Genomic DNA, 22,636 nt, shown 5'->3' on the forward strand with positions numbered 1-22,636 from the left:
GATAGGCCACTTTAAGAGTGATAAAGAAAGTCTAGTATTTGATCATTATGAGGTGGCTGAGTTACTAAGTTTTGCTTTTTTTCTTCGATTTTTATTAAGACTTAAGCAGTATGACGCACCCTAAACAGTTGATAAATGAAACGAGACTGATAAACTCACTGCATTAATTTTGAACTGCTAAGTACAATTTGGAAGATTAAAAAAAATAATGGCTACTCTCCTGGGCAAAATAATATTTCTCTAATGGTTTTGAAGAAACTTAAAGATTGAATATGTGAGCCACTTTCTACTATTTTTGTCAATTCTTAAATAGAGTGCAGAAACCAGAGGATTGAAAGATAGCTGTGGTGAGACGTAATAAAAATTGTATCAGTAAATCTAGACCCTTTAGTCTTACATTAGTTGTGGGAAAATATTTCTAAGTTCTATTAAAAGATTCTTTGCAAAGCCATTAAACAAAGTTTAAAATTTTATTTGATGGTGAACATAGTTTCACTAAAGAACGTCTTGCTTTACAAATCTTTTGAGATTCTTTGAAAACGTTATTGCTTATATTATATGAAGGTTATGGTGTAGATTTGGTGTATCTGTATTTTCCAGAAAGCATTTGACAAAGGCCACATACGAGGATTGTAAAGAAAGTTATCTCTATACGTGTGGGGAATAAGTTTACTACTTGGATAGAAGAGCGGCTTGATGGAAAAGAGTAAAAGGTTGTTACAAATGTCAAACTGGATTAAAGTTGTAAGTTGGGTACCTCAAAGCTCAGTTTTAGGATCACTGCTCTTTTTGGATTTACATTAATAACATAAAATTTTGTAAAATACACATATTACAATAAAATACAATTTTCTTAAATTTGCAATATTAATTTTCACAATTTCACATATATAAACACATAGATAATACGATTAACGGTGAAAATGCTATTCGAAATCTCAGTTTTAACTCACCAACAGATAGTAGGACAACAATGATCAAAGTAATTTTAGTGTGTGTGTTTTTAATGTCTTTCCCATTGGAACGTGGTAGCTTTTTCATGTATATTTTATTTTTTTGTTATTAAGTCGCTTACCTCTGTGATGTCTTTTTCTCTAACTTTCATTTCATCAATTTCTAAAATTTCGTCACCTGCATAAAACAATCCAGTAAGCAAAATTAACGCCCAACATGGCCAGGTGAGTTAAGGCGTTCCACTCGTAATCTGAGGGTCGCAGGTTCGAATCCTGGTCGTATCAAACATGCTCGCCCTTTCAGCCATGGGGGCGTTATAATGTGACGGTCAATTTCACTGTTCGTCGGTAAAAGAGTTGCCCAAGAGTTGGCGCTGGGTGGCGATGACTAGCTGCCTTCCCTCTAGTCTTACACTGCTAAATTAGGGACGGCTAGCGCAGATAGCCCTCGTGTTGCTTTGCGCGAAATAAAAAAAACAACAAAAACTTCCACCTAGTTATCAGTTAAAAATTTGGAATGCTAATGCGGAAGTAGATCATATACGGCTCGATTGAAAAACATGCTAAAATATATATTAATGTATCATTCATTGTGTTTTGTATAAGTTTAATCTTCTATCTGCGATATGCCCATAATAGCTATTATAAAAATGTTTTTTTAAACCGTATCTATTTTAACTTAAAAAGTAAAACTACTAAAGAGAAATTTAAAAACGTTAAGATAAAATATTTTCAGATACGATGCAAAATATTTAACCTATCAGTGATTGGAAAACCAATTAATGATTCAGGTAACTTTTACTTAAATTTAACATAAAATAAAGTGCTGATTGGTACAGGAATTAAATAGTGTCTAAACTAGCTTTGCCTTGATATCTCGTAAGGATCCTGCTAGATTGAATAATAATGAATTTCAAAATACAGTAACAGCAACTTTTACACTAGTTAAATTCTAACTTTTAATAATTGCACCCTTTTGACCTTTGGTATGGCATAATCATTAGTTAAAAATTGTTGTTATTGTGTTTTGAAATCAGCCCATGCCTAATTTTCTTCGAGATTATGCAACGATACTTGCCACGGTAATTTTGCTTTCCCTATAATGAATTAACTAGAAAATATTAAATTGAACACATAATCATTTCGTTTTTGGTTAGATTTGAACCCACAAAATATATTAATAAACTAGATGTTTGGTGAAGAGACCTTTAACGTGATTTGTTTCAAAATCGGTTAAAAACAAAATGAAGAGTAACAAATATTTTTATTTCTTGCTTTTCAAGTTCATACGTCATGCTGTGTTGTATCCTACAGAGGGCGTAATTCGTGTGATTCATGGCATGTGTACTAACAGTACAAATTGCAACGTTAAGCACTCCTTATGTAACTTCATTTTAGTGTATATTGACTGAATGACAGAAAGATAACACACTAGTCTATAGTGGTGCAAATGGTTAAAACAGGTGATCGAACCAGGCGGTCTTGGTACTCCTTTCCCATAATAATAATAATAATAAAGAACCGCTGTTCTAATACAAATAAGAAGCTGTTTTCCTTTGTTGTGTCTGATGCTTTCTTGAGTTATTAAAAGAAAAACAAATGACTTTTAGTAGATTTTCTCTGTTCCACTACCCGTAAGGCATCCCAGTGAAACTGAACCAGCCGACCTCATACATAAGTTGAGAATTTATATTAGTATCCTCCGATAAAGAGTGACAGGAGTGAGGTTTGATACGTCACGTGGGGCAAAAACAATTGTAGTTAATATACAGATTGTTGTTTATCGTTTATATTAACATGGATTAAAAAATTAAGGCGTCATGCCACACAGATAATAGTTACAAACATAAAAAAGTACAACACGATTATTAAAAGAAGTTGTGTCTCTTATTGTCTAAAATTCGAGCCACGATGCAAATAATTCCAATCAGAGAGTTGTTTAAAATTAGGAAAGATAAACTGATTCTGATTTGCCATTTAGCCCTCGTGAGCACAGGATGTCCATCAATTGAAAATACTAGTATTAAACTGCTAAGAGTCTTTCTAGAATGGTACAGAAAATTATGAACTCTCAATCTTTCACATATTTGTGTTTAAATGTACGATAGTTTGAAACGAAAAACACCTACCAAATATCCATTGGAAGTTCAAGTTAGTCTCCATCTGCACATATAATCTCATTATATGTACTAACTTGGCCACTAACAAATTATCGTCATTCCACAAGGTAAAATACATCTAAATAGTCAGTACGACTTTCAGTAGTATCAGAAAAATACACAAAAGGCTCCCAACGTTTTCTGCAAAGCCACTTGACCTCAAAGTTTTAGTGTTTAACCTTCGTCTAAACAGTAAATTATGAAAAATGTTTATATGGGTGTATGTAGTCAGAAATGTAGGTTTATAGAGGGCCATAAGAAGGCCAGTAAGACCAGGGTCTGACCACTTTTTAATAGCTACAATTTATGAACTAAAACTTGCCTCTTGTAATGGAAAGCATTACATTGCATGTATGCGGTACGAAAATTCGGTATCCTACTTAAATCATAAGAACCTGGTACTTACACAAGGATTTTCATAAAATAATTTGATCGTCTGAATCTGCAAGGATGTTGCCGTTTCTTCTCTTTATGAGTTCGTTAGACGTGTTCCTTGCTGAAAATATTTTATATAACGTTTTTGGCAGATCTTGTGAAGCTCCGGATCCGTCCTTGAAAGACTTTTTCGATGACGTCGATTTTTGTCACTGAAATAGAAACAATAGTTACAAGTACTAAATTTGTTATGGTACATTTACACAAAAGTGAATTTCATCATAGAAGATCTATATTTATTTATATAAACTGTGTTATATTGATAAGTCCTGGCCTTAGTTTTAGTGGCTGGTAACTTTAATGACGTTGACGAATATCACGATTCACCAACTCAAACTAGTTGAAACCAAAACAATTATTGTTCAATCAATTTGACAGTATGAATAGTGTCTCAAAAACTACTACATCTACTGAAGATTTCTGGTATTTTACGAAAGACCTCGGTAACAGTGTGTATAACAGGTGTAATGTAGCTGACATATTCTTGTCTACTTTCATTCACAAGTTACTATGATACCCACACTCCACACTAACGCTACTCAGAATAAAAAATGCTGGAAACGTGTATAAAGAAAAACGATAATTGAAGTTCGTCAAATGAAATTGCACGTGCTTGTATATTCATACGGTGGCATAAATATCGAATAAATTTACTATTTTCAAGTTCACGTAAAATAAAATATATGTTACCAAATTTGTCTTTTTTATTTGCAAATACAAGAAGTAAAGGTCTAGATAAAATTATATTGAAAATTGGCATTTAGTAAGTTTAAAATCAACAAATATTTATCCTATATTTAACCTGGTAAGTAAGATATAACAAATATTAGACGACATTTAGTCAACATACGGTTAATAGAAAAAACTGAAATTTATAAATTTAAATGTTGACATGGAAGAAACTGTAATGGACAAACAGAACGTGATCTAAAATATCGTTTACATTAGGTATGTACAAGAAGTAAAAATATTAACAATTCGACCATAGCACAGAACCCGCAAAAGGAAAACAACACAGTGAATAACAGTGCTTAGAAAAGTAATGTTGTTTGACTGTTCCACTTGTGAAGAGAGATGGTTCGAAACTCTAACACACTTTACAGTTAGAAAGAAATATAATTTCTGAAATATGTAACAAAGACCACATATAAAGCACAAAAAACTTAAAACGATAGTTTAGGAAGAAACTAAGTATTTTAACTTATTTAGAACTAGAAGATCGAGACGGTTAAGAATCTTTACTCACAATCTCAATATTTTGGATTGGAATCCTAGTCACATCAAAGAGTGATTAAGAAACACATAACTATGTAAAGTTATTAAAGGCAGCATATTATTTAGAAATAACATAAACTTAAATAACGAGGCAGACTATTAAGTAAAACATAAAAAGAATGATAGACCCAAAGTAAAGACTTTAATCAGCACTTGGAGAAAGCATACCCATACAACACAGTAAAACAATAAGAAACGAAAATTAAAATACGAAAATGGATGAATGTCACGAAATAAACCCATACTAAGAGAAAGAAAAATTAAATAATACAATGAATTAATAAATAACAAAGAAAAAAATCGACATATGAAAGTGTTAATAATGCCACAGTAGAAGACATTTAAATTGATACTAGGAGAAAGAATACCGAAACATCACAATGAAACAATAAGTAACACTGACAAAAAATACAAATATCTAATAGAGATGACATTCCACAAAATGCAAAGAACACAATGAATAACAGAGCTTACAATGGTTCAGGCACTACATTTGTGATTTTTGTGCAGTGGTTTGGTTCCCATTTCTGTCACACTATATGAAAAAACAAAAATATATATCAAAGATCCCATATAAAGGACAAAACGCGTAAATCGATACTTAAAGATAGTAAACCCATATAACAACGTAAACGATAAATAAAAACATGAAACTGTGGTACTGTCAGGAAAAAACGTAGATACCAATTAAGAAACAAAATACGAATAAAACAATGAAACATAGTTTCTATTATAGCGAGATAGTTAGGTCACTTTACTTGCAGATCTCAGTTTCCTACATTGCAATCTCTGTAACACTATGTAGTAAGTTATAAATAGAAAACTTAAAATTCAGCAAAGAACCCAAATTATGTAGAACACTAAACAGCGAGAAAGAAATATAATCCATGAAATATGTAGCAAAGATCTGATATAAATTACAAAAGACGTAAAACGATACATTAAAAAAGAAAATGCGAATAACACAATTAGACAAATTAACTGGAACAGCGTTTTTTGGAATAAAATTCTCGTCACACCAAAGAGTTAGTAAAAGATAGAAAACTCTACGCATTTATTAAAGACAGCATTTTATGTAGAAACAGCATAAATCGATGTATAAGATATCAAAAAGTCAACTAACGCGGTAGAATATTAACTAAAAGATATAAAATAAATGATAGAACCAATATAACGTAGTAAAAAATTTAATCGACACTTCAAGAAAGCATACCCATACAACACGGTAAAACAATGACAAACTAAAAGAAACATATGATGACATTTATATCATACCGAAATATTGCAATAAAACATAATGAAAAAAATGAAGTCATCCCACAAAATGCAAACCCACACAAGGAATCGCCGTGTTTTGAAGGGCAATCTTGTTCACATGTTCCACTTGTGATCTTTGTAAAGTGAGTTGGTTCGAATCTCCGACATACTAAACAGTTAGAAAGAAGTACAATTTCTGAAATATGTAGCAAAAATCGCATATAAAGCACAAAAGACGTAAGACGATACTTTAAGAAAGAAACTAAGTAGTATAAGTTATTTAGGACTAGATAGGCGAGATGGTTAAGAATCTTTACTCGCAATCTCAGTATTTTGGGTTGGAATCCCAGTCACATCAAAGAGTAGCTAAGAAATAGATAACTCTGTAAGTTTATTAAAGGCAGGATATTGTTTAGAAATTACATAAATCGATGTAAAGGGAATCAAAAACTCAAATACGACGGCAGTATATTAAGCAATAGATAAAAATAAATGAGCGACCTAATATAATGTAGTAAAGACTTTAATCGACACTTGGAGAAAGCATATCCATACCACAATGATAAACGAAAATAAAAATTTCAAAATGTAGGAGCGTTACGAAATAACAAAATAGTTAAATAGATAGACATAGGAAGGAAAATGTAAGTAACACAACGAAACAATAACTAACACTGACAAAAAATGCAAATATCTAGTCGAGACAACATCCCACATTATGCAGACAGCACAATGAATGACAAAGTTGTTAAGACGCTGGACTTGTGATCTTTTTGAAGTGGGTTGGTTTCAATCTCCATCACACTAAATCGTAAGTATGAGAAAACAAGAATATATAATGCGTAAATCTATACTTAAAGATAATAAACCCGGAAAAGGAATGTGAAAAATATGAAACTCTAGGACTGTTAGGAAAAAAACGTAGATACCAATTAAGAAAGAAAATGCGAATAAGACAATCAAACAATGTATTGTAAGTTCTTTAGAAATAAATAGTAATAAATGGAAAAATAAAAATTTAGTAAAGAATCCAAATTATGTAGAAAACATGTAAATGAATGGAAAGACAAAAAACAAACTCAAATAATAAGAGCAAAATAGAAAAATCTAAAAATCTGTCAAAGAACCTAAATAATATAGTAAAAAAAACATATAACATGGCAATGCAATGTAAATACAAATATGAAAATGTAGGAATGTCATAAAATAACAAAACATTTAAACCGATAGAAAAACATAGAAAACCCTAAATAACAAAATGAGACAATAAGTTACACACATAAAAAAATCGAAATCTCTAACAAAGACGACAATTAACGAAGAATAATATGTAAATCGACTTTCAAAGAAAGAAAATGCAAACAACTCAATGGATTGCAGAGATAAGGTTGTTAAAGAGTTCGACTTACAATCTTGATTGGAATCTTAATAATATAATGAAATTGCTGAGGATGCAAAGGTGGTTACGGCGCTTTACGCGTAATCTCAAACCCGTATGTTCGAATCCATGACAAACCAAACAGTGAGTGAGAAATAAAATTTTTAAAATACATAGTAAAGACAGCAGTTTCACTGGAGAATGTGTAAAGAAAGCTAAACGCTAAGAAACGGTACGAAGTAATCAGAAAATAGACAAATCCAAAAATATATCAATGACCGTAAATAACGTAGTTAACGCATTAATGGACACTGAGAGAAATAAAACCCATATAATACGGCAAAACCACGAGAAACCAAAAGATATATATGAAACTTTAGGTAATGTCATGAAAAAAACGTAGAAGGCATTTAAATCGATATTAAGACAAAGAATACTGAAATAAGTAACACTGGTAAAAAACAAATATCTAGAAAAGAAGACATTTCACAAAATGCAAACCCACACAATGAATCACAGTGTGAGGTTGTTAAAAGGCTTCACTTGTGATCTTCCTGAAGTGGGTTGGTTCGAATGTCCGACACACTAAACAGTGAGAAAAATATACAATCCCTGAAATATATAGCCAAGACCCCATATAAAGTAGAAAAAGATATAAAAAGGTTACTTAAAAAAAGAAAGTGCGAATAACGCAATCAACTTATCACAAACTTGGTATTATAAGTTCTGTGGAAATATAACGGCGAGATGGTTAAAACACTTTACTCGTGATCTCAGTTTCTTGGATTGAAATCCCCATCAAACGAAACAATAAGAAATAAAAAAAACTCTACAAATTTAGTAAAGATACCATAGTATGTAGAAATAGAATAAATCGATGTAAAGGCAATGAAAAATTAAAATAACACTGTAACATCATACGGAAAAGATAAAAATTTAAAAACATATCAGACATTCAAAATAACGTAGTAAAGATATTAATCGACACTTAGAGAAAGAAAACCAATATGACACTGTAAAACAATGAAAAACGAAAGTAAAAATATGAAAATGTAGCAAAGTCACATAATAACAAAACAGTTAAATCGATACTAAGAGAAAGAAAACCTAAAAACACAATAAGTAACACAGAGAAAAAAAATTGAAATCTCTAAAATAGACGACAACTCACGCGTAAATTGACTCTGAAAAAACGAAAATGCAAACAAAACAATGATTTGCAGTGAATTTGTTTTAATATCCTCGACTTATAATATTTGTGTGATAGCTAGGTTCGAATTTCTATAACATAATGAAAGTTAGCTGAAGATGGAATGGTGATAATCTCAAAGTCGCGGGCTTAAATCCAGCACATACCAAACAGTGAGTAACAAATAAAATATCTAAGATATATAATAAAGATAGAAATTATCTAGAAAATATGTAATTCGATGTAAACAAAACTCCAAGAACACGGTAATAAATAATACAAGTTAGAAAATTGTTAAAATAGTAAACACGTTAATCGGTACTTAGAGAACATAAACCTATATAATACGGCAAAACAACGAGAAACGAAAAGAAAAATATGAGACTGAAGGTAATGTGACGAAATACCGTAGAATACATTTAAATAGACACTAAAAGAAAGTGTTTTTTTATAGCAAAGCTACATCTTGCTATCTGCTGAATCCACAGAGGGAATCGACCCTCTGATTTTAGCGTTGTAAATCCGAAGACTTGCCGCTGTGTGTTGAAATTTCATGTGAGAAAAAGTCTACAGACTCCACGAATCCGCGCTCCTTTAAAGTAATCTTTTTTCTCCAGAAGACAAGATATTCCCTTCGATAAATGACCCAGACAAAAAGCTAGAGCAAAAGGAAATTAGTGATTTTTTTGACAAATGTTCTATTTTATAATTGCATATGCCGAAATAAAAGAATACGCCTAAGAAATTGTTAATGTTAAATTAAGGTCAATACGAACATTTGATATTGCTCAACATCATAGTAGATTAAATGAAAAGCAATTATTAGCATGTCACTTTTACAAAAAATGTTTATCACAAATCTTAACTAACCAGAGAATATATGCCTTCGTACAGATAAGTTTGAATTGTTCAAGGTTTATCACTTAACTCTATTCGGAATACTTCTTTTTCTTTTGATTTCTTTTCAGTGGATAACGCACAATTTTCTTCGTATTATTCTATTGTATGATCTTTTTTGATACAGGTGTTGCAGACAGATCTGTTTTAAAGAGGTGTGACTTTTGTGTTTCTTAATTATAATTTGCTTTGGTCTTTTCTTTTTACTTCTGCAAATGATGTCTTAATAACGTTTTTGCTCTCAGTCGAGTAATTCATCACTATGTTTCGTATTGATTATGATCTATTGTGTTGCAGCTGACGAAAACAGTTCTTACAATTTGCATACCATTTTGTTGTTCTGACACAAACCTTTAACATAATGAATATGTACATGTTATTTCCCGTACTTCTTCTAGGGTTTATTTCCTTTGTGTGGTATTGAGGATATCCATCACAAAGAATGATTGTACTGATTCTAATAACCATCACTACAATATTAATATAAGTACTTTGTGTATCAACAATGATGGAATAAGGTGATTAATGTATTTACCTGTGTATCACAGTTTTCCTTTCCTATTTTTGTAAAAAAATAAAAATAAATAGAATACCTGCTGTGAAAGAGAATTGTAGTCACAAATATGTAATGAATAAATAGAAGAAAATAAGTTGGAGATGATTTTAAAGTCCAACCATTAACAAACAGAACAGGAAATGACAGATATTCATTGCGTGGAAATCTACACCATTTTCCAGATATGCTTTTGAAAGAAACTCTTAGTTTGGTAAGAAACTCCTACCAAATTTCACTGTTATAGTAATAGCCAGTAATAAAAGTCTTGTGCTCAATTACCAACAAGTATAAATGCCTTCAGTAGTGTAAAAACTATATATATTGTATTAGTATAAAGAATAAGAACTAATGAAAGGTGATGCGGTGCTATAAATCCTTTCTTGCACAAGGTGTAAACAGCTGATTTTGAAAAATTCCAATTTATAGCTCTTGTGTATTTTCAGTTATCCATAACACCAGTAATAAGAACAACGATGTGTTTTCCTTGTATAAGCTGAGCTCATTTCATTTGTTAGAAGACAGAATGAATGTCATAGCTGACATCAGCTCCATTTATAATCAACTGTATCCAAAAGTGTTTCACGTATACTCTGATGATGACAAAACTCCCACCAACATTCCTAAATTGTGCATAGATAGCTTGAGGAACTATTCTCTGTGAACCTTATTGTATAAATTGCGTAAAGTATTAATATATGAATAAAGAAAACACCTTAGGACACCTTTCACCACTTTTAGATTATAAGCCACGTCGTCTCATGACTGTTATTTTGGCGAAATGTGGCCTAACGTCTTATTGTATATCATTCCTAATAAAGTGATCAGGCCCTGTATAGTTCCACTGATTAAAAGCAGTATTAGCCAATATTCTGCTGCAATATATTCTAAGTGAATAGTAGTTCTAAAACGTGCTTTCATATACTTTTAATCATTTTCCAGAGGAAACATACTTGTCACACACTGTTGTTTGCAAATACAGATTTACATTAATTAAAAGAGTAGAATGTATAACACATAGCTTTAGTGGGTCAGAAATCAACGCTCATTTTACACCAATAATGTATCTTAAAAGTGAATTTATATATATTTTTGCTGCCGTTGTTGAAACTTGAAACAAATTTACATTGATAAATTTTATGTATTGCAATTTACTTGTTTTCAATTGAGACTTAATTTTCGTGTATTCATTCGTGTGAAAGATATACAGGTTTCACTGTGTGCTCATATCTTTATCTTATAAAATGTTAGTACTGTCAGGGGCAAAGATTCTTTTACACACGATGAGAGGGATGATTTTTGCAACCACTTATGCGAACTGTTCAGTTTGCAAATTGGTAATCTCTGATTACGTGAACCTGAAAGCTGTAAACATGCAGTCACAGAGTAATCTTGTTGCCACGATACTTCAAGGTTTCCATGTAGGTTTGTATAAGTGAGGTGTTGTGAACAGTTTTCAAAATGTTAATAGAATAAAGACAAATGTGTAACAATTTAACTGCCACATGAATTTATTCCTGCACACTGCACAGTATAAAAGATAGCCATTATACTTGACAAGGTAACTAATAACTTTCATTGCATGAATTACGTTTTCAAATATTAATAAAATTAGTAATTACCCTTGATAAGTTTATATCTACTGAAAAACTGTTCATGTTGTCTGATAAAAATAATTAAAATGCCTTTGCAAACTCTTGAAAATTACACATCAATACAATGTAGCACATAATTATTCATACTTTTCATTGAAGTAAGATTCTTTTAGTCCTCTAGTCTACATGTTCCCAAACATAGACCTGCTTTGTGATGATCTGTTTATGAATTCTTTCATAAGCTCTTCTACATTTAACTTGTCGACCTCATCTTTGTGAGTGTGACAAACTACCACATGGCTGAGGCGGCACTGAGACATAGTTGACCTTAACCACGTCTTCAACCGTCTTATTTCAGAAAAACTGCGTTCACATTCGCAGCTAGATACTGGACATACAAGCAAAATTTTCATGAGAAGAAACACTTCACTAAACATCTGCTGTCTTGTTTCATGCATTTTACAGTAAGCATTTTTTGCATCTTTCAGAGATGCTGCTTTTATTGTTCCTTTGAACACGGGCAACTGAAACTCGAGCCGTTATGCAGAGATTTCTGGATAGAAGTTTATAACCGAGTTGTCAATCTTTGCAGATGTGATCATATTCTCAAGTGCCAGATATTGCCTCAAGTCATTGTTGTCTGCATTGATTCTAGTGGTCAGATGTTCTGTGTCCACAAATTCAAAATATTGGCTTCTGTAGTAATCACTAGCTGTAGCAGAATGGTGTTCTGAGGCATCACCTGTGATCCTTCTGGAGGGTCTGCGAATGCGTGGTAGTTCAATAGGCACCAGATCTAGGGAAGTTACCTTTTTCTCAGCTTCATCAAATATCTTGTTGTAATTTTCCTCTGTTCGCAATATCCGCAATCGCTCAACTGTCATTGCAGATGCTTCAATCATGCTAGATACTGTCGCTGATTTTGCTTGGAATGCACGGTTTAGTTCTTCTAATGCAGCTAATGGATGCTGAGCCATCAACAATCCTAAAACTGTCTTTCCTTTGTCAAATATGTCCAGCAGACCTGTTGCTTTCACTGCTACATCTGATTTTTCATATGTTAGTTCAAACAAAGAATCAACAATGTCACTGTAGTGATCATTAGCACATGTAATTGCAGATAGGCGGCACAACCAGCGTATTGGTCGCAGTGGGCGGATGTATTTAACTGGACCATTGTGGCTGTCTGATGATACAATATTTTCAAAGATTGTCTTGTATTTGCCTGACCTCTGAAGCAAGACACCAAGTTCATGTACCCACTGGATAGAATCTCGAACATATTCACAAGCTTCAACTGCATGTTGCATTATTAAATTACCCTTGTGTGCTCCTCAGTGAAAAAACAAAACTGACGGTTACTTCTCTTTTATTTTTGCCTGGCATGCACTGGACGCACCACTCATGTTAGCGACTCTATCATAAGTTTGTGCTCTTAATCCTGACAGTGGTAAATTGAGTCTAGTCAGTACATTAAGTATAGTCGAGGATATTGTTTCACCAGTTGTATTGGAAACACTGTACAAACCAAGAAATATCTCATGGACGCCAAGGTTCTCATCTACGTATCGTACACATATTGCTTCCTGTTCGGCACTTGTAACATCTTAAGTGCCATCAACCATTAATGCAAAGATTTTACTTTGCTACACTTCGTGTGCTATGTTCCTCAGTATTTGATGGCTGAACATCTCCATTATTTCATTCTGAGCCTGGGGTGATGTGAATGTGGTTTTCTTTGACAAGTAGGCCGTAAACTATGGATCTTCCTCTTTCAGGAGCTTCATTAACTGCAGGAAGTTCCCCTCTGCATCACTATGTCTATGTAATGTTAAACCTTGACGCAGTAAAAAACGTAAACCTCTGAATATTTTAGCTAGACTTCTTTTGCATTCTTCCTGCTGCTTGTTTTTCCATCATGTAGCTCGACAGTCACTGGAGTTACATCAAGTGAACCTTCTGGAGATATAGCGGATTGGTGTTCGTAGAATTTCTGCTTTGCCTTTTTCCAGTTGCAAAAACCGGTGGATATGAAGGTATACTCCACTGGCCTCTCCAATTTCCCTGTAAAAATACCTCTATTTCCCGCCTTGGCACAATGAAAGCATATGACTTTTTGAGTCTGTTTGTCGAAGTGCAGCCATGGTAACTCATCAAACGACTTGCCCTGGAAGTTGATATTTTGAGATTTTGTTTTCTCTCGTGGTATTAGTTGTGCATCTAGATGATATGGCTTTCCACACTGTATCTGTGGAGTGTCAGATTTTTCATTACTGCACAAACTTGTTTCACAACTATCTGGTGGTTCATGATGTGCAATAGTTGCACAAGCATTTTCAGACTCGTCCTCTGATGAACATGGTATTTCCTCTGTATGGGAAGATTATATTACTTTACTTGAGGTTGTTGGATTATCTGCATCTGCATTGTCACTTGTAGTACTAGTAACTGGCTTGCAGAACTGTCTAATATCGGAAAGTTTCAGACGCTTGCTTGTCATAATTGGAATCTGTTTCCCAGATGACTCAACAGGCTAAAATACAGTCTTTATTGAAAAACTCTAACGCACAACGAACGAAGACAGAACAGAATGGAAGTAGGACTGAACTGTACAATGTATTCAAGTCGAATGCGCGAACCTCACAGTGACTACCGAACCGACTGACCACCTGGGCATCGCTGGGACAATAATGTGTGCTAATTACAACATAAGTAATTGGAAGTTTCTCGAAAAATACTTAAACAATCACAAACATATTATATTCCTGTTAAAGTTCATCAAGCAAACACGTTGTGATATAATGTTTATAAGCACGTCTATTAAATAAAAACACCTAAACAAAAATTAGCAATACAATTCGAGTAGAGGCTTCAGGCCGTTAAAATCGCTCCTTTTGTGTTCTAATTATACAAGAAAATACAATATTTTTACTATCTATGATAAGAGAATATGGTATTCTTTTACCATAAAGCATCAGCACTTTATTAGATGGTGGTGATAATCTGAAATTTCATGGATTAATGAGGGCCACAAACACAGGTCTAATGAGCCCTGTTGTAAAATCGAGGCTCAGACTAAAGGGAGCGGAGGGGGTGATGTAAGGCACGTCTGGATCCGAGCGGCCCGAACCTGTCATTAACTGTACACTAAATGTACACTATGGTTAGCGGCTTCGGCAGCTAAGGAGAGTGAGGCGTTCGACAATAAAACCGGCTAGACATGCATAAGAACAAATGGCGTAGCAAAACCGCACAATATAAACATAAGATTGATGCAGCTACAAGCTACAAATGGCCTGCCAGATCTAGATCACAGAAGTTTACGCTTGGGTGTAATATTTTCGAATTTCATGCTCTGTTCAATCTGTTGTGATGAAAATTTTACTTAATCTTACCCTACGTACAAGACGTAGGTAGATTCTGTGATAGTGCTTGCAAGCCTTGCATGTATACTTAGGCCTACTGACTGATACTTACGAACTATCGCTTAGATCGAAAAGCTTAGAAGCACCCCTATATTAAAGATGTACATTTTGGCTACTGAAAAAGCCTACATCTAGGCCTAATTATGTAATTCGATTGGTAAGAACACGAGAATCACAAGGACAAACACACAATTTGTAGGCCTGTGATGCAATAAAACAATTCAACAAACAAAACTGTAGGGGGATGATTGTATGTACCATACCCCCACCTAAAATGAAGGGGGACGTATCCCCCATTCCCCAGGATCTACGCCCCTGAGTACTGTTATTAGTGATTCTGCAAAGACCACTGTATACTTGTACTTTCTAATTCGAGAAATGAAGGTAATAAATACTTTGAACTGTCAAGCTTAATACTGTGTAGGCTGTGAATCTCACAGTTGTCCTGGCTACAGAAACTATTCGTCTTTCACCCTTATGATACTGCACATTTCACTTGGAGGCTTATGAGTAATCTCCCTTCTTAGTAGAGTAAATTTGTGCTTCTTACATCCATTTTCAATTAGCTTTGTTCTTGATTGAACACAGCTGAAAAGCATAATTACATATATTACTGCTAATTCTGCTCGATGGATATTAAAGTCTCGTTTAGGGGTTTGTCACTCATTTGGTGCCTGACTGTTTATCAAAATCAAGAATAATATTTCTATATAAAGAAGTGACGTCATTTATTCTGATATAAACATGTCTACTTGAAACTGTGGAAAATTAATTCAAATCCTATTTAGCAAGATCTAGCATAATCTTTTCATCACCTCTCTTATTTTACAATCTGAGAGTCATCGGTTCCAGTCCCATCACATTATAACGCCTCTTTCATGGGAGCATTTGTGATGAATGTTATTATTAGTTGGTAAAGAGTAGCTGAAGAATTGGCGATGGGTGTTATCAACTTGCTCCTTTCACTTTTTATCGCTTCTAAATTAGAAACAGCTACTACATATAACCTGTAACTATAAACAGTAAAATTCAACAAACAAACAAACAAAATTTCTCTTTAGCTACAAATGACTAGTAGTTTCAAAATTTTATTCTCACTACTTCATTCATAGTGTGATAAGATCAAAATAAACGACAGATAGCCCAATGAGCAAAATTACTTGAAACATGGCCTTATGTAGCCTTACTTGCACATCCTAAACAAACATACAAGTTACATTTGATACTATTGGTTATTTCATACTTTACGTAATATCGTCATCATAAAGCTGATACATTTCATTATATAAAGAACACATCATTGATTCATTACTATATATATAATATTTAAAAAGTAATACAAGTTTCAAGCACGGCATGACCGTGTGGTTAGGACGCTCGTCTCGTAATCCCAGGGTCACGGGTTCGAATCTCAGTCACACCAAAAATGCATGCCCTCTCAGACGTGGGGGCATTATAATGTTACGGTTAATCCCACTATTTGTTGGTAAAAAGGTAGCCCAAGAGTTAGCGGCGAGTGGTGATGACTATCTGCCTTCCCTTTAATCTTACGTTGCTATATTAAAAATGGCTATCGCAGATAGACTTTGTGTAGCTTTGCGCGAAATTCAAAAACAAATAGTACAAGTTTAATTTTCTGTTTAGTATATAAATTTACCGAGTTGATTGTTATATTTGCAGAAACAAATATACAAAGTATGGTAGCCTGTTGTTTGCGAATTGCAATATAATAAAAAATACCGTAGTTGCAGTTATGTAAAATGAATGAAAACGTTTTTGATTTGTAAAATAGGCACTCCTGCTGCAAACTCCGTTTCTTAAGTATTTGTAATTGCGACTACGATACCAATAGTACATTTTTATACATTCCATTTTAGTGTAAATTGTATAAATTGAAGTTATATTTTATAAAATATATCGAGTGGTTTCTCTAAATGTACAACATCATGAATTCAGGGTTTTAAGGTTAAACGAACATGACCTCTGGATATCAAGCACATTCCCAGAAATTGATAACGTAAAGGATGTAGGAAATGTGTTGACATGTGTCCGAAAGATAACCGTTGGTGTCAGTGTCCTGATGTATTCCCAGCATTCCAAGGAAACTTATAAATAATTTTGTGCATTAAAGATTTTTCAAAAGGAAAGGAATATATATACAGTAAGTATTTATAATCGTATAGGTTTGTATTGGTATAGATACAATATTGTGTTCATTTCTAACTGAGAAGTTAAGAAACAGAGTATTATATCTCTTTTTAATTCCATTTAAAAAAATATAAAACGTGTCATAACATGTAAAATGTTATATTCTAACTTATATTAAAACCGTTTAATGTTTCACAGAAAAAAATTTCCTAATCTCCGTTTTTTGTTCAAATATGTAACTGCATTTTATTAATATGGCTTCGTTTTTAAGCTTGATGCAAATTGCTCAAACTCTCAGAAATAACAACCACTTTGGTTCTTCACAAGTTCTTGAAAATCAACAACTTAGAAAGCTATTGATTAATTTTATTTCATTCGCTTTACTGTAAATACATACTTATTTTCATTTTGCTTTATTTATGAATTGTTACTATTAAGTGTCCCAGTTCCAAGTCACAGCGACAGAATGAAGTTCTTGTTGGTAGTCCTTGGATTTATTGGATTTTTAAAAGGTAGGTTTTTTGTGCTGTATACGAACTTATCTTTTTGGCTAAATGATATGTAATCGATCTTGAATAATTTATCTTTCATGTTGAAAATTTCAGTTAAAAATTGGGCCCAGCATGGCCAGGTGGTTAAGGCATTCGACTTCTAATCTGTGTGTCGCGGGATCGAATCCCCGTCACACCAAACATGCTCGCCTTTTCAGCCGTGGGAGCGCAATAATATCATGGCCAATCCACTTTTCGTTGGTAAAAGAGTAGTGACGGTGGGTGATGATGGTTAGCTGCCTTCCTTCTAGCCTTACTTCTAAATCAGGGACCAGCTAAGGAGGATAGCTTTCATGTAGTTTTGCGCAAAATTCAAACCAAACCACTTGAAAAATTGATCAAGAAAATCTCTGTATTGAACTAGTGCTAACAAAATCCTATATGCAGCAAATTTCAGTTTGCTATAAGGAATCACAACAGCATGGAGTCGAAATATCTGATTTCTGTGAACAGCATACAACAAGTTCTTACGCCCAGTTTAGAGAGAGATATTTCAGTTTAATCAAAATGGGTGAATAGTATAACGTTACGTACATTTTTTCTGCGTGTAATTTTCTGTAGGTTCCCTTAAAAATTGTCTGCAAAACAGTTTATAAATGCTGTTATGTATTATAATTTATCTTGGACGAGTCTCCAATTTATTGTTATGCACATTAGATATTACGATTTCAAATAGCCGGAAATTTTACTTTGTAATTAAAATTTAATTGAAGGTCAATAGGTAATAAATATATGACATTTGCCAAGAAGATTGATACACACTTTTTTCTTAACACAAACAATAATACAATTTATAATAACAGTTATTACAAATAATGATTTATATACAACCTTTACAAACTTAAAGATAATACTGAGTCTTATAGCTTTGTTTGTTTGTTTTTTAATGCCGCGCAAAGCTACACGATGGCTATCTGCGTTAGCCGTCTCTAATTTTTCAATGTAAGACTAGAGGGAAGGCAGCTAGTCATCACCACCCACCGCCAACTCTTAGGCTACTCTTTCGCCAACGACTAGTGGGATTGACCATAACATTATAACGCCCTCACAGCTGAAAGGGCGAGCATGTTTGGTGTGACGTCTAAAATTAATTAACTGAAGATAAATGGTTTGTAATGTTCGAAATCTATAAACGTTCCTGTCAAATATCTGTAGTTTTCCGATTAATAAGCGTTTGTCACAACGCTTAGCTTCCGAGGTTTATGGTATAATGACTGTAGCGACCAACAATATTAAAATGTCTCGTGGCTTGACGCGTCGATTTATAATCTATAGGCAAAGTTCTCGAACGTTCAGTTGGCCCAACAATATTCAAAGATACTTTAATGTTTTCGAAAAATATATTGTTGATTTTCACTGTCGAGAATCTTCTACAAATTTAAAGAACAGGCAGGACTTGCGTAATACACATTTAACAATATACGTTGCATACATTTCTATTTAGCAGAAAAAAACATAAATATTAAAATAATACTAAATTCGTTACAATGAATAAAGATAAATCAAATGACACCAACTAAGTCGAAACCATATTTTTAATAGTCATTTTAAATTACTTAAAGCTTCACTTTTCAAGTTAAATAAAACCTTATGCTCAGTTTCATATGATTTTTAATACGAATTTTAAAAATCTTATTTTCGTACTTTTGTAAACTTTTACTTCAGATGGAATAACAGTAGGAGGAGAAAGTATGCTTCGTGGAGTATATCAAGACAAGTTTTATCAGGGTACATATCCTCAGAATAAAAATGACAACTGGTTAGCAAGGGCTACACTAATAGGAAAGGGCGGTTGGAGCAATTTTAAATTCCTCTTCCTCAGCCCTGGAGGTGAACTGTACGGTGTTTTAAATGACAAGATATATAAAGGTACTCCTCCTACCCATGATAATGATAACTGGATGGGCAGAGCGAAGAAAATCGGAAATGGTGGGTGGAATCAATTCCAGTTTTTGTTTTTTGATCCAAATGGATATTTGTATGCTGTGTCAAAAGACAAACTTTACAAAGCTTCTCCGCCCCAATCTGATACTGATAACTGGATCGCAAGAGCAACAGAAGTTGGAAGTGGTGGGTGGAGTGGATTCAAGTTTTTGTTCTTCCACCCTAACGGATATTTGTACGCGGTGCATGGCCAACAGTTCTATAAGGCTTTGCCTCCTGTCTCAAACCAAGACAACTGGCTCGCACGAGCTACTAAAATTGGTCAAGGAGGATGGGATACATTCAAATTTTTATTCTTCAGTTCTGTAGGAACTCTATTTGGAGTTCAAGGTGGCAAGTTCTATGAAGATTACCCACCCAGTTATGCATATGATAATTGGTTAGCACGTGCAAAACTGATTGGTAATGGCGGATGGGATGATTTTCGTTTCTTATTTTTTTAACTTCAGAAGAGGATTTTATACCTCTTTTATTCATTTTTAATAAAATAATTCAAACGTGTTAGATTCATAAATATTAGTAACTACCTATAATTAACTTCTTAATAGATAACAAAAGACATAATAAAAGACTTTAACTTTTTAATGTAATTATAAAATGTAGTTTTATGTTCAATAATTAAATATGAAAGTATTGTAGAAATTGTTTTTATGTATATGTCATATAATACATTATGCTTTGTATCTGGTTTTATAGTTTTTCCGAAATTTTGCAGTGTTTTATTGTTTATGTATTGAAGTACATTAAAACGCACCTTATAGTGTCATATCCTTCAATGTTACTTTAGTAAGTTATCTTTCATGTATATTTACTAGTCTGTTTAACAAAAAAAGAAAAGAAATGTGTAATATACAACTGGCCCAGCATGGCCAGATGGGTTAAGGCGTTCGGCTCGTAATCTGAGAGTCGCGTTTTCGAATCGCGGTTGCACCAAACATGCTTGCCCTTTCAGCCATGAGAACGTTATAATGTGATGGTCAATCCCATTATTCGTTGGTAAAAAGTAGCTCAAAAGTTGGCGGTGGGTGGTGATGACTAGCTGCCTTCCCTCTAGTCTTACGCTGCTAAATCAGGAACGGCTAGTGCAGATAACCCTCGAGTAGCTTTGCGCGAAATTCATAAACAAACAAACATAAACAATGTACAACTTGTTCAATCCATTAAACTAAAGTTTACATATAAATGAAACTAAAGAACACAGAAATATTCATTGACTATAAAAGGTGTTGACATTATTACGGATTTAAATTTTTACGTTATCGGTTAATAATGGTTTAGATCTTATTATTGTGGACTACGAAACATATGGTGCAGAAGTACGAAATATTATTCAATTCTACAAGTTAAAAGGGAAACTATTTATTGCACGTTATTGTGTGAGCTATACTGGCGTATAAACCATCAAAAATGAAGATGTAACTACTACCACCCTGTCCCCATTGTATACCGTAACCACAACTTTCATAGTTTTCAGAAATATATAAGTTCGACGAACAGAGGTAGTAAAATGCAATTGAGGCAGTCAAACATCGGTAAAATTCCTTTGTCAGCCAATCAAAATTTTAAAAATTCAAGATAATTCATGAAATGAATTTATGGCTTATTCATAAAAGAATTCTTGGAAAATATCACTTTGCTTAGCAAATTCAAATATATATGAAAACAACCAGTGCATTTCCATAACACTACATTCCAAATTAGTAACAAAACTGCAATAGAATATTGTTGTTATTCTATGTAATAACTACAAACTATATTTGTATCCCAAAATATCTGGGATTTGTCTCAGTCTTGGATCCATGCAAACTTCTCCGTATCTTCTGGAAAGTAATTTCAAATCAGTCACTGAGCTGTGTTAAGTGTTCCTCAAACACAAATTTTTGTTCATGGGTCAAATCAACTTCATTGGATGTAACCAACTGCTGCAACAGTCTTTGCCAACATCTTTATTCATTTTTCTTCTCCATAGTAGTAACCTTTCTCTGAAGGCTGAAATCTTCTCTGCGAGTTTCAGAACATGCATGTTGCTTCCCTGCAGAGAGAGATTCAACGCATTCAGTTTGTCGAAGAGATCACACAGGTATGCTAAGTTTGACAAGAAATCAGTATCCAAGAAGTTTTTAGCACATTCATGTTCTTTCTCTTCGAATGGAGTTTCTATTGTAATTCGAATACACGGGACAGTACATTCCCACGGGACAGCCATCGCTATCTATAGTAGTTCAACAAAGATGTGTTCTCAGATCCAATATCCTCACACAATTTTTAAAAAACCTCGCCTTCTGTGGCCGAGTTTCTATAAAGTTCACCATTTTCAACATACTTTCCATTACTAGGTTTGGTGGAGAACTCAGTTGTTTTGACGCAAAGGCTTCCCTGTAGATTATGCAGTGGGTCCGCACTGAATCAAGAGCGTTGCTTCGTATGAGTCCCTGCAATCCTCCATAACAGCCCAACGTAGAGCGACCACCATTGGTACAGACGTCAACGCACTTAGTCCAATCTAAGTTGTTTTCACACATAAAAGTGTCAAGGATCTTAAGCAAGTTTTGAGCCTTTGTACCTGCAGTGATACTTTTACAAAAATTATTTTTGTTAAATTTTACCCATTGTCCCATTGGAAATGTCACGTGCACCACAGATGCTCGTAATAATAAAACCGAACATCTTCAGAAGACCATATACAAGTAATTCCAACATATAAATACAAACCAGAATCTTTAGTGAATATAAAACGTATCAAGCATGTGCGTTCTTTCGTTCAACGTCACTTGAGAAAGCATCTGAAAAAAACAACAACAACCTTTTAAAAGCACTTTTATCCAAGTTCTTGACTTGGAGTACGGTTCAATTGCATGACCACATTTCAGATATTGT

The 22,636-nt window shown here is 33.6% G+C and overlaps 1 protein-coding gene and 1 long non-coding RNA gene across 2 annotated transcripts in view; one reads left to right on the forward strand and one right to left on the reverse strand.

The window, feature by feature from the left end:
* The window catches only part of LOC143253040 (uncharacterized), a 64,073-nt gene that overhangs the window by 17,705 nt on the left and 23,732 nt on the right, over window positions 1–22,636 (reverse strand). The window contains exon 2 of the long non-coding RNA XR_013029308.1: window positions 3,519–3,699. This is a non-coding gene — a long non-coding RNA (uncharacterized LOC143253040). The remainder of the gene's footprint in view (window positions 1–3,518; window positions 3,700–22,636) is intronic.
* LOC143253039 (uncharacterized) lies at window positions 17,169–20,535 on the forward strand. The gene is made up of 3 exons (XM_076506128.1): window positions 17,169–17,277; window positions 17,703–17,776; window positions 19,481–20,535. Exons 2-3 carry the CDS (start codon window positions 17,731–17,733, stop codon window positions 20,200–20,202), a joined length of 768 nt encoding a protein of 255 aa, XP_076362243.1. The 5' UTR covers window positions 17,169–17,277; window positions 17,703–17,730; the 3' UTR covers window positions 20,203–20,535.

The sequence above is a fragment of the Tachypleus tridentatus genome, chromosome 6, assembly GCF_004210375.1.
Source record: "Tachypleus tridentatus isolate NWPU-2018 chromosome 6, ASM421037v1, whole genome shotgun sequence".
Lineage (NCBI taxonomy): Eukaryota > Metazoa > Arthropoda > Merostomata > Xiphosura > Limulidae > Tachypleus > Tachypleus tridentatus.

Coding starts and splice junctions, on each gene's coding strand:
- LOC143253039 (XM_076506128.1), top strand. CDS start 17,731: ATGAAGTTCTTGTTGGTAGTCCTTGGATTTATTGGATTTTTAAAAG. Junction 17,777..19,480: donor ATTTATTGGATTTTTAAAAG/GTAGGTTTTTTG, acceptor CTTTTACTTCAG/ATGGAATAACAGTAGGAGGA.